General features: G+C 52.0%; 1 protein-coding gene across 1 annotated transcript; it reads right to left on the bottom strand.

The window, feature by feature from the left end:
• Positions 1 to 3,691: 3,691 nt before the first annotated feature.
• NOL12 (nucleolar protein 12) lies at positions 3,692 to 9,594 on the bottom strand. The gene is made up of 6 exons (XM_039877740.1): positions 9,417 to 9,594; positions 8,184 to 8,289; positions 7,872 to 7,920; positions 7,210 to 7,352; positions 6,209 to 6,306; positions 3,692 to 5,798 (listed from the first exon to the last, which is right to left on the bottom strand). The coding sequence occupies exons 1-6, from the start codon at positions 9,494 to 9,496 to the stop codon at positions 5,633 to 5,635; spliced, it is 642 nt and encodes a 213-aa protein (XP_039733674.1). The 5' UTR covers positions 9,497 to 9,594; the 3' UTR covers positions 3,692 to 5,632.
• Positions 9,595 to 13,038: the final 3,444 nt, after the last annotated feature.

Raw genomic sequence — 13,038 nt, forward strand, 5'->3', positions numbered from 1 at the left:
CTGGGAAGAATGGGGGTGAGGCAAGGACCAGGTGACTGGCTGGCACCCCCCCTGGACCCCAGCCACAGTTTGCTCCTGGACAGACAAGGACCAAGGAAATAAGATTATCCATCCATTCATTCATTTGTTCATTTAGTCATTCAACAAACACTCATTAAGCACCTACTAAGCACTAGGCACTCTGCCAAGCATTTGATATGTGATTTCTAGTTGTTACTGCAGTGTTGCTCCAAGTGTGTTCTGAGGACCCTGCATTAGACTAGGCCAAGCTGCTCATAAAATGCACATATTCTCAGTTCCCTACCCAGATCTGCCCAGTCAGGATCTCTCTGGAGATGAGGCCTGGGGGTGTGCGTTTTAAACAAGTCCAGGAGATTCCAGTGTACTTCAAAGTTGAAATGCCCTTACATTACAGTTTTCCTGCATTGTAGATAAAATTAATGCCAATTTCAGATGAGGCAACGAAGGCTCACAGAGGTTGCATAACCTGCTCAAGTTCCCAGTGGCTGGACTGGATTCAAACCCAGGTCTGTGTGCCCCACACCCGCTTTGGAGGTGGAAGCGAGGGGCACTGGATCACACTGCCAACTCACACAGGTCTCTTGGGAAATACTGGGAGTGAGGCAAAAGGCCAGCCAGGTATTTTCAGACTTGAGGACAAAGTCATGGACAAAAGTGAACAACCTAAGGTCGCACAGCAAGTTTGTGGCAGAGCTTGGCCAAAGGGAAACCCTGGTGTTCTGACTTGAGCACGGGGCTGTCCCTTCTGCGCCACTGAGGGCTCCGATGCCATATATGTATGTGGAGGGGGAAGCCCTGAAGGAAGAGTGACTTGAAGATGCCTCACTAACCCACACAGAGCCCCAGGAGGAGATGAGGGGGGAAAGGAATCCATACTGCCAAACGCACATGCCTCTTATGGTGCCCCCAGGTCACAGCCCCCACCTGTCCTCACTTGGAGAGTTTCTTCTACAGTGTCCCTGGGGATGGGGACTTTGTTGCCAATCTCACCTGAAAGCTGGGGAATTTCACGTCCTCCCCTGGAGCAGCCAGGGCAAAGGTTCCGGGTTCCGTCACCATCAGACCTGGAAAGGCGGCAGGGTACTGTGTGGCGAGGGGTGAAGGGGCACCCACTGGCCCCTTGGTGGCCCCAGGGCCTCTGATCTTCTCTGGGCTGCCATCTCCCCGCGTTGTTCCCTGTTCCCGGTGGTGGAGGGGGTGCACATTCGTCCCGCCCAGCCTGGGTGGTTCTTTCATGGTCCGGCCACCAAAAGGAGCATCTCTTCAGACACAGACTGCTGATCAGGGTGGTTCTACCCCACCGTGCCCCTCACTGCTCCACTTCCTCTCCCCACCCCCAACCTGTTGGCAGAATCCTTTTCTGAAATGCACTTGAGGTGTGGATATAACAATGAAAAATCTTCAGTGGACACAAATGCCCCACCCAGAGAATGGACCCCCAGACCTCTCTCCATCTAGCCAGTCAGCCAGTCCCTCCCCGTATCCCTCGCCCCTCTACCTTTACCCCTCTCCTCCTCTCCACCTTCTCCCTCCTCCCATCCTTTCCGCTGTGCTTTACTAACCTCAGCTCAGGTTTCCACAAACAGGGGGTGCTGGAGGGAGATGCTGAGGTCAAAGCCTCTTTATTTTAACAATGAATCAGAACGTTGCCCTGGAGGTGGACAAAGACCACGCCCCTGATGCTCTCATAGGCTCTTTCTAGGTGCTTTATTTACATGAAGACTGTGGGATTGGACAACCCGAAGACTAGCGGCAGGGCGGAGGCGGGTGGTGCCCAGATGCCTCTGAGCGCGGGCCCAGCAGCACGTTTAGCCTGAGCAGCCTGGTCCAGGACCCTAGGGGGCCCTTGAGAGAGCTAGTCCTGGCGAGTCTGGCTCCTCCTGATCGCTTTCCTTGTTCGGTTCATTTCTGCTACAGTCTCCTAAGCTGGCTTGGGCTAGAGACCTAGCCTCTCTGTGCCTCAGCACTCTAATCAGTAAAATGGAGGTAGTAATAGTACCTGTGAGGATGAAATGAAATGCCCAAGGGTTTTGACCAGCTGTTTGCACACTTCCACTGACGCAACACTCATAGAATTCAGAGCTCTTTTTTAAGCCTGCCCCCTTTTTTAAGCTAACATTTATTCTGCACTATGTGCTAGCTCCTGTTCCAAAATCTTTACATTTATGAGGACATAGTAACCCAAAGGAGTAAGTACCAAGATCCTCATTTCACAGCAACTGATGATCAGAGAAATTAACTTGCCAGTTTCACACAGCTAGTAAGTGGCAGAGGCCGAGACTAAAACCATGGTGTGCCTGACTCCACCGGCATCTACAGAGCATCCTCTTCACTAATTCACTCATTCACATGTACCTGGTATATGCCATGTCTGAATAGGCCGCTGGGGAGATGGTAACATGAATAAAATGTGGTTCCTTCTGAGATGAGGAGCCCACTGACTAGTGGGAGAGACAGCCCCTGAACAGGTCATCCTGGCCCAGGATGGAACAGGCAAAAACACAGCTTCATAACACGAATGAGCTTTCTGCTTTGTCCCAATTACTGTAAGCAAAACAGGGAATAGTGAGATTCATGTTCAGTATCTAGCTCTAGCACTTTCTGGCTGTGTGATCTTGAGAAAGTTACTTGACCTCTCTGAACCTAGGGTGGACACTGGGTCTGAGTTTGAAGCTCAAGGTATGGCCTCAGCCCTCTAGCCCCCACCAATCAGTAAAACCTGAAGCCAATCAGAGTAGTCCTCCCAACAATTCATTAAATATTTATGGAGCCCCTACTTTGTCAGTTGTGTGTGCTGAGGATACATCAATGAACAAAGATCGAATCTCCTGCTTTTATAGTGCTTACATTCTAGTGGAGACAGACTGCGAACAAGATAAATAAGCAGTAGACAAGGTATGTTAGTGGGTAATGGGTGTTAAAGAGAAAAATGAAGCGGGGGTGGGGGGTCAAAGTGGCTGGAGTGAGCAGGGCATTACATTTTAAATAAGGTAGTCAGAGAAGGCTACACTGAGATGGCGACATTTTAGCAAAGACCTGGAGATGAGGCAGTGAGCCTGCAGGCCCTGGGGAAGTGTTTCCGACTGAGAGGACAGAAGTGGTGATGCTGGAGTGGAAACAGTGAGGGAGGGAGCCCCTAAGGTTTGTGCCCGGTCATCTCCACCTTTGCTCATGCCGTTCTCTGTGGCTGATTTGAGGAAGCAGAATTGTTACTGACAGTTCTACCCCACTGAGCCTGTTTTCCTCAGTCAAGTGCAAATGGTCATCTCAGCCCTGTCCACAGGCCTGTTGGAGAATCATGTACTCTGGGCAGGTAAGATATAGATGCAGAGGGCTGTGGTCCAAGGCAGCAGGGGCAGGACGGGTCATCAGGGCTGGCTCCAGCCAATGGTTACCCTGCAAAATGGTGACCCAAAGTGGCCAGACTTGCTTTTACTGACCCCTTTAGAAACTTGTGCCTTGATAAAGCTCTTGGAGGTCTCAACCCACAGGGTGCACAAAATGGGGAGCAGTAGGAGTAAAGACTCCAGGTGTGAAGCATGTAAAGAGGGCAAGATCTAGGAGAAGACAAGATCTCCAGAGGGTTCTGATTCCACCACTCCTGATTCTAGGACTGGTGAAACCATGACGCAATTTCCTGTTTGCTGGAAGAAGCGATGGCACACACAGGAAAGAGCAGATAAGAATTTAATACTAGTAAACATTACAAATTGTAGATGTAAGTAGTGAATGACCCATGTCACTGGGGATGGGAGACCAGGTCAGATGGATCAGCAGTCAGCAGCAGCCGCACGCACACTGAAGACACACCAGGGAGCGCCAGGTTCACATGCATGGTTTCGTTGCTGCCTCAGAGCAGCCCGAAGAGGCAGTTGTCTTACGTCATCTTACACATGGGGAACAGACCCAGAGAGGTTAGCATGGTGAGAAGCTCACACAGTGGCCTAGTGGCAGAGCCAGGATTCCAACCCAAACCTTGCTGTGCAGTGATCCCTTGGGGCTCAGCTCTTCCTGCGTACAGGGGCCTGTGAGGGCGAGGCTCACACTCAGCTCTCCTGGTTTGCGTACCAGAAGCACCTGGAGAGCCTGGTAACAGGCCCCACCCCCTGCCCTGCATGGAGGTAGCCAAGCGGGGCAAGTCACCCCATCCTAAGCACAGGGGATGACAACTGGAAGGCAGCAGGAAGAGCAGGTAGGAGCTGAGAAGTCAGGTCAGAGGCCACAAGCCCTGAGCTCCACGTTCCTATGCCCAGCTGTGGCCTTCTGATATGGCCCGCACCAGCCACATCAGACATCACCAGATGGTGGGTTTTCATGGTGACATAGGAGAGCACCTGCCCACCCCCTGCTGCAGCCTAGTAGACCACTGTCCCTGAGCCTGCCCGACGGCGTTGCAGGGCGGCTCCTGGCAGGCCCTCCATGGGGCGAGTGCAGGGAAGGCCCACCCTGCAGACGTCAGCTCCTTCTCCTCCAGCGTCTCTCACATCCCAAGGCCACAGACCCGGAAGCTGTGCTCCTCTCACAGCACTGTCCTGTCACCGTGACCATCCCTCTCAGTAGTCCATGAGCCAGGGATGACAGCCCATCTACTCCCCTTTCAGCCCTAACCAGGGTACAACACGATATCCTTGTGTCCTGGCCCAGAATCACAGGAACCAGTAAGTAGCAGGGGAAGGGGGTGGGGTGCCTGACACTGCCCTGGCTGTCCTCACTGGTACCACATCCACTTGCCACAGATGGACCTGGATTCTGCCAACAGCCCTGGTTGGTCAGAACAGCAGGGTATGTAAGTGACATGGGTCACCCATAAGCTGGGATAAGGAAGGGACAGGGCTGGTTTTTATCAGCTCTGAAGCCGCCCAAACACCAGCTGGCCTCCTAAGGGGTCTGCTCGGACAGGGCCACACTTTGAGGAGAGAGACATCTTCTTTAAAAAAGATCAACCACTCCCTGCTTCTGGGGGCTGCTGGGAGCTTGGGATGCTCCCCCAGTTGGGGGTGGGGAAGGCTCCAAGATCCATCTGCTTCTGTTTCAATTTTAGCTGAGACGAAGAGGGTTAAGGAGAAGGGACGGGCTCCACGTCAGCAATAAAGGGCAGAGTCTGGCACTGCTCATCCACCTGCCCACTTTCCAGAACAGCAGGTGGACTCTGGAATCTACCAGCGCTTATACTGGTCTGCACCCCTGCTTACCGAGCCCAGACATGATGCTGCCTTTTCATGCTCACAGGGAAAACTGCTGCAGGGTGAGGATGGACTCATTCCTCAGCCATTCCCACCACCCTGGAAGTCTGCCCCTGGCACGCGGCTTCAGGGCCAAGGACAAACAAAACAAACCACAGTGCACTTAATTTTACAAATCTGATGAGGGCCCAGTGGGATATACGTTTGGGAAGATGCTCTAAATCTGGCCTGGAAGGCTCTTCCTGAGGGAGGCCACTTCTTAGCTGCCTGCTCCTTCTGGGGTTCAAGCCCCAGGCCGGAGAGGTGCTGGTCTCCCAACTTTGGGCTTTGGAGTCACCATCTTGATGCAGGTTGGGTTATGGGGACAGCCAAGCAGAGAAAGGACAGGTTTCTTCAGCCCAGGCTGGGCCCTGGCCTGGTCCTCAGGCTCACTCTCTGCTGTGCTGGGATTTGCCGGTCAGCCGACGACGCTGGGTCTTGCTGGTACGAGTGGCACTCGGGGGCTTCTTGGTGGAGTCCTGGGCCTGGCGGGGATGTTTCCTCTTGACCTTTTTGCGACTGTGTGCATGAAGTGAAGCTGTGAGAGAGGAGATCCTGTGGGAGGGAGAAAGTCAGGTAAGGCTAGGGCCTCAGTTTACTCTGGGGAACAGGGCATAAGCAAAAGGTTGGTTTAGGGGTGACTGACAGCCCAGCTCACGAAGGGGAAGTCACGACAAGCCCAAATACTGGGAGTACCAAGTCCATTCCAAAGGCAGCCTGTTCTGACCCTAGAGGGTCTGCCATACCCTCAGCTCAGAGACAGAAAGGCCCTTACCCCAGGCATAGAGGGCACCCAGGGTTGGCCGTTACTGGGGGGTGGAGGTGGAGGACAGTGAGGAGGGGTTGATGACAGGCTGAGAAGAGGGTTGTTTGGGGCCCCACACAACCCCCCACAAACCAGCAGGAGTTGACTCCACAGGCTATGTCACCAATGCCAGCCGTGTGGAGGACAGGCCAGGGCTCACCGCTGGGATAGCAGAGGATCTCTGGACTTCCTGGGTAAGGCTTTGGTTGGCTTCTCCATGGATGATGCCTCCTCCTCAGATCCATACCCAGCTTCTTGCTAAAGCAGCATAAAACAAAGACTGTCACAGAGAGCAGTGGATCGGGAGGCCTGGGCAATCATGGCTCTGTTGAGCGGGGGAGTGACCCGTCCCCTCCCAGGCCTGAGTCGGTGCTCGGAGAAGGCAGTGTATGCCCTGAAGCAGGAATTATGCAGGGCAGAGCATGTTTCAGAGTCCTCCACTGCCTCAGCTTCCAATGGACACTCAACACTCACAGATGAAATAACTCTAAAATGGGGACAAGACATGTCTTTGCATCAGACCTTTCAGAAGGATGAGTACAAAACAGAAAGTGAATATGAGATGTGATAAAGCGGTGACTCCAGGACTTAAGAACACTGTAACCCATGACAGAAAATGCGGTTTACTTTGTAACTGTGTATATACATGTATATACATATATAAATACCTACACAACCCAGACAACCACAACTTTAACTGAAAGGAACTTACTGTGCAATGCTTTCCATTTTTTAAAATGCTGGTTGCAACCTGCTAATAACTCACAACCTATAGGTTGAAAGTTCATTGTCAGTGCACAGCGAAGTACCTTTTATTGTTGCTTATCATGCAATGGGAGTGATCACAATAAACAGCTATCTTAAGTGCTTTTTGTGGGTTTACCACTTTTAACCTCACAGCAATCCCACAAGGCAAGTGCTATCATTTGCGAACCCCAGTTTACTGGTGAAGGGAAGAGGCAAGACAAAGATACTTGCCCAAGCTCCCACACTGCCCAGCAGTAGAGCTGGCCTCTGAAACCTCAGGGCTAAAGGATTTCACCCAGAGGAGAAAAAGTCCCTTGCACTGGAATCTCTGTGACACGGACCAGCACTTTACACCCTTGACCAACCAGTCTGTCCCTGTGTCCCTTCTTTCCCAGGGTTGGGAATGACACCCACCTCAGGCGGCAACAGTCCGAGCAGCCGGGCCCCCGACAGGTCCAGGTCGCTGATGGTGGTCACGGTGACTGTGTGGTTAGGGTGGTCATACTGCACTGACTCCGTCTTTGCTGTCACCAGCCGGTCTAGTTCATCTGCCTCCTCTGTGCATGGTGGGCATAGAACTGGGTGTCGGCCCCAGGCACAAGAAACCAGGCTCCAGCCCCTCCCAACCCTGGATTGCAATGGCCCCTCTACTCTATGGGAGAGCATTTGGGAAGTCACCGGCTCCAGAAACTGGCCTGCCAAACACTGCTGGAAATGATCCGACTCTTCCCTTCGTGTTCCAGGGAGACCTCAGACCACCTGGTCCCCTTCTACAACAAGCCCAGTGTGACACCAGGAGATGCTGCCGCTCCTTCACTTCCACTCCCAGTCTCTCCAGGCCTCAGAAATGGGGCTGTCTGCTCGGGATCAGTTTACCGAGAGGCTTGGGTCTCCTCTGCATCCAGATCCACTCTGATCTCAAGAACCACCCCTGACCCCTAGGTCACCACCAAGACCCCTAGAGCAAAGGAACTCAGCTTCTGTGTAGCACCCCACATCCCGCCCCTACTCACCAAGGGATAAATAAACCCCGGCCCGCTGGCTATTCTCCAGGTCAGGTTAAGGATAAGACTTACCCAGAGCCTCCTCTCTCTCTGCCAGCATCTTCAAATATTCTTGGTGGCGCTGAAACCAAAAGGTTGGGGATCACAGTAAATATGGCCTCTCGGCCCCACCTCAGGCAGGAGCATTGCTCACCTCCAGGGTGAGTGAGTAAAAGACCAGGAGTTTCCATCGTAAACCTTTCCCAGACCTGGTGTCTCTACCTGTGTCTCAAACTGCTCCCCAGGCCTGCTCACACCTCCCCTCATCCCCGCAGAGGCCCCTACTCAGGCCATCCAAGGCTGCAAGTCCCCAGAGTCAGAGTCTCCTGCCCTCCTCCTCTGCACCTCCTCGCGGAGCTTCTTCTGCTCCTCCTTGAGCCGTTGCTTGATCTCCTCAATGGCTGCCTTCTTCCGCTCCACCTTCCGCTTATGGAAGCCTGTCAGGTACTCCCTACAGGAAAGATGCAAGGGAAAGTCAGGCCATACAGAAAGAAAGTCTTGCTACAATAAAAACAGCTAACACTACACTCATTATGTGCAAGGCACCATTCCAAAAATTTTCAAGTGTTAATTCATGTAGTCCTCACAACAACCTGTGTAGTAAGTACCAATCTCTGTTTTACAGATGGGGTCACTGAGGCAGAGAGAGGCTAGGTTACTTGCCCAAGGTCACAGAGAGTGCAAGGTTATGAAAAAGAGGGAGATGCTGCCACTTTCTACCCGCTACCCTCCAGGACTCTCAGCTTCAAGCAATAGAGCTAGGTGACAGGTATAGGTTGTGGGCCTCTGAATCTAGAACAGGTGGAGGCCCCTTCTATACTGCCAAATTCCATTCCCCAATGATGTCACTTCTAACAGGACTTTCAAGGCCACCTTCATCCAGACCGCCACTTTCCCCTGGACCAATACCCCATTTCCCAGGACACCTACCCCCTGGACCCATCTGGAAGGCCTGTGGATGCCCCAGCATTTCCCTCCATCTGATCTCAGCTCCTTCTCAGCTCTGTAGAGCCGACTGCATCATTCCCATCTGTTCTAAGGCTCAACACTAGGGTTTTCGCTGATCCACTACCATATGGAACCCTGAGTGAGGGATTTGATAGACCGGATGCTGAGGCTTAGGGGTCTAGCTAAGGGGTTCCAACATCTGACACACAAAACGAAGGAGTAAAAGTCTGGTTTGTGAATAAATGAACTTAAGCCATTCATTTCATAAACTCATCATTCATCAACAACAGATGAGAAGGAACTCATCGTACGGGGCCGCTGGACTGGGCTAGGGAGGTCGAAATCATTGGTCAGAGACTTCAGCTACCAGCCCTCTGGCCGTGCACACAACAGTAAGCGAGTTGGGGCACCGAGAAAAGCGAAGGGAAGGCGGGGCAGGCGATTCCATTCCACAGGCCAGGGGAAGAGAGTGGGAGCTCCCATTCGGGAAGGGGGGAATGTCCAAGGGGCGCTTCGGCCACGCCAAGAGGGCGGGGCCGGAAAGGCCCCCTGCGTGAGCGTGCGCGGCCCGGACTGGCCTAGGCTTTGCCTGGCGGCCCGAAGGGGATCTAGTCCAGCCTTGCCACTCACCGCCGTTTCTCCTCGTCAAAGCTGAGGATGAGACGCGGCCGCCGGCTGTCGTTATCTCTCTTCTTCTTGTTGCGGCCCATAATTTTGAGGCCTGGGTGGCGCGGCTCCTACTCGCCTAAGACGCTTCCGGGTGTAGCGTTTTTGGCCTTCCGGCGCTCCTCACAGCGGTGCTCCGCAGTTCCGCTCATCAAGCCCAGTCTTTTAAAGGTTCCGCCCCAGCCCGTCTCCTCGCCCCTCCCTTTTGGGTGTAACAGGCAGGTCCCTGCCGGGCGACTCCCTGCCCGACCTTTTCTCCTCCACTGGCAAGAGTGCGAGCGTGCCTCTGAGGTCTTAGTGTCTGGCAACGTACCTGACACACGTAGGCGCTCAGTACAGTTATTAGGGAATAGGCAAAGATTGCTGATTCTGCTTTTGATTCTAATGTCAACTTGGTGGTGGTCTCCAAGAGCACGTTTCTGGAGGCAAACTACCTGGGTTAGAATCCTGGTATCCCAGTTGGAGCTGTTGGACCAGTTGCCTTTGCTGTGCCTGAATTATCCTGTTTGTAAAATGGGGATACTTATAATGATTTTGTAAGGTTATTGTAAAGCAGTATTTTTCAAACTTTGATGTTCACCAGAATCCCCTAGAGGGCTTGTGAAACCCAGATCGCTTGGCCCTCACTATAGAGTTTCTTGTTCAGCAGGTCTGGAGTGAGCCCCAGAATTTGCATTTCTAACAGGGTCTCAAGTGATGCTGATGTTTCTTGTCCGCAGACCAAACAACACCTGAAGGGCAATTTTAGTAATCTGGATTGTATGCTTGAATCACCCTGTAAACAATAACATAAACGGAGCCAATAATATAAATTTTTAAATGGAGCTGGCGCTGCCATGCCAGAGGAACTGCCTTGCACATCCTATGCCTTAAATCTTTAGAATGTTAAAACAAGGCAAAATAACCTGTTTTTTTAGGACTGGGCCTAAGCAACTTTGTTTCCCAAAGAACTATTTGCAAAGATAACAAAAAAGCAGTTATGACTACTGGGCTGATGACTACTGGACTGGAAATTAAAAACATTGTTTAGAATTAACATCACTGTTATGTTTGTTATCTGCACCAATAGAAATGCCTTCGTCCTATTGATGTAATTGTCCCCTTTCCCATTCTCATAAATTGCCTCGCCTTTGTCTCCTGATGGGTACATTATTTGGGCTTCTGCCTGAATTAATGATTCCCAAATAGTTGTTATTATCGACCTCAAAAAAAAAAAAAAGGCTCGTTGCCTCTCACTTCGAAAGGCCCTTTTAGTCTCTGGTTAGCACCCTGTTCTCAACTCATCTGTACTGGGTGGTCCCACAGGGGCAATGGTCAGTGTAGTCTACGGGATGATACCCCTGCAAGGAGAAGCACAAGAGGCTGCAAGAGCTCAGGGTTGGCTCCTCCAGTGTAGAGGGCTTCCCAGAGGAGGTGACCCCAGAACTGGCTAAGGATGGGGGTACCAGAAGAAAGACTCTTAGGAACCAACCCTCTCCTTTGACAAGTGACTGGATTCCAGAAAGCAAGTAAGCACATATGTATTGGGTGCCTGCAGAGCGCCAGGCACACAGAGAAGGAAAGAGAACTATAATATCTCAGAGAAGGGAAGTGACTTGTCCAGGGTTACAGTGCTACTCTGGCAAAGCTGGACTTGATCACTGGATCACGGGCCTCATGGCCCAGCATCCTGGGCCACTGGCCAGTGGGATCACTCTCCCAGTAGCTAATATGGATTCTTTTGAGGACAAGATGCAGACCCTGACCGTGAATCTTGGAAGGAGCCAGGCACACAGTAGGTGCATCTCTCCATGAATGTTGAACCCATTTCGTGAGGGTCTTCTGCCTGGGGGGATTCCATGTTGGTGCTAAGTGAAATCCTCAAATCAGGGCAAAACAGGGGGCTGCCTAAATGGTGGTGTGAATTTCAGGGTGATAACTGCCCCTCTGACCCTCTGCCCCCTAGTGGCCACACCCTGAAGCCCCCCTTGGTACCCTCCCTCTGGGAAGAAGCATCACCCTGGCTGCAGTGATGCCCACCAAACATGCCTAGTGAACAGCCTTCTGCAGATGAGCTGCCTCCTGTGAGTCCCAGGCACTGGGTCTCAGGGCTGCTGCCTGCTGTTTCCCAGGCTCTGCCAGACTGGCTATAAGTGGAAAATGATGGGGGTCTGCTGTCGGACTCGATAAATCATAAAGCTTTCTGGACCCCTTTCCTCTCCAAGGTTTATTCGTTCTGTCTCCCACTTTGCTGAGGAATGTTCTCAAGGCCTCACTTGGATCATCTCAGTTAGTCCTTGCAATCTCCCTGTGAGGTTGGTGCTGCGTTCATTCCTATTATACAGGTGAGGAAAAGGAGGCTCAGAGAGGGAAAGTGACTTGACCAAAGTCACCCAGTTAGGAAGTGGTGTACAGATCCATTCCTCGACCGCTGCCCCGGATGTGGAATGGTTCCGCCCTCCGGAGCTTGCAGTCTAGTGCAGAGATGGACCAAGTAAGTATATAACAGGGCCTTGTGTGGGGAGCTCTGTGCAGTTGGCCTTTGCCACCCACCCAGCCCGAGCTGCTGGCCCATGTGGGGCTCAGATAGGCCTCATCTGCAAAAGCTCACAGTGCAGAGTAAAGTCCGCCACCTCAGGTGGGTGCTTTTGCTCCAAACTCTTCCCAGGGAGTTTCAGGTCCATGCCCCAGGGAAGGAGGCGAGGGACTGGCAACCCCACGCAGAAAAAGCTTGAGAGCCCTTTACTGCCACTCATAGTCTAAAGTACCCACCATCCTTTTGGGCATTACTTTTGAAATTTTTGTTTATTGTGTGCCAGGCACAGTAAGACAGGCACATTCTCTTAATAGAAATGATGATAAAGATGATGAGCAAAAGGAATTTTGCTATTTATTTAGCTCTTTACACGATTATCTCTTTTGAGATGAGCCCCATTTTACCGAGACTTGGAGAGGTGCAGTCACTTGCTGGAGGTCAACAGGCAAGAAGAGCAAGGGCTGAGGGTGGAGCCCAAGTGGTGTAAGGGCAGGGCTCTACTTAGTTTCTCTGGACCCAGTTTTATAGGCTCTTGAGACACCGTGAGTCTTAAAAGAGGTGAAGGAAACCAACATTTACAGAGCCCTAACTATGTGCCAGGCACCATGCATTCCTCTACATTATCTCAGCTAATTCTTACAACCCCACAGGGTAGATACTAGTATTAATGCAATTTGATAGATGAGTAAACTGAGGTTCAGAGAGGTTGAGTAACTGATCCAAGGGCACAGTGTTGGAACTGGGGTTCGATCATAGATCTGATTCTGAGTCCAGTTTCCTTCCTCCACACCCAATGGTCTCTCTCCTTATCTTCCCCAGGGCTTTCCTCTGGCCTATTGTAGTCTCGGTCTTGGTGTATTGTGGGTGTCCAGCCAGTTTAGGGAGAATCAATGTGGGTGAACTGAGGACCAGAGAAAGGTAGTTGAGGGGACTTTCCCCAATGTCCAGCAGAGGGCGTGCTTCCACAGCTAGATTTCCAAAGTCGTTTCTCTCTGGGTGGCCACTTGGGTGCCCCAGGGGAGCCTGGAGATTGGGTGTGGCTCTTAGGAGCCTCCAGGATGTGCACTTCAA

This window comes from Pteropus medius, unplaced genomic scaffold (assembly GCF_902729225.1).
Source record: "Pteropus medius unplaced genomic scaffold, Ma_sr-lr_union100, whole genome shotgun sequence".
Classification (NCBI taxonomy): domain Eukaryota; kingdom Metazoa; phylum Chordata; class Mammalia; order Chiroptera; family Pteropodidae; genus Pteropus; species Pteropus medius.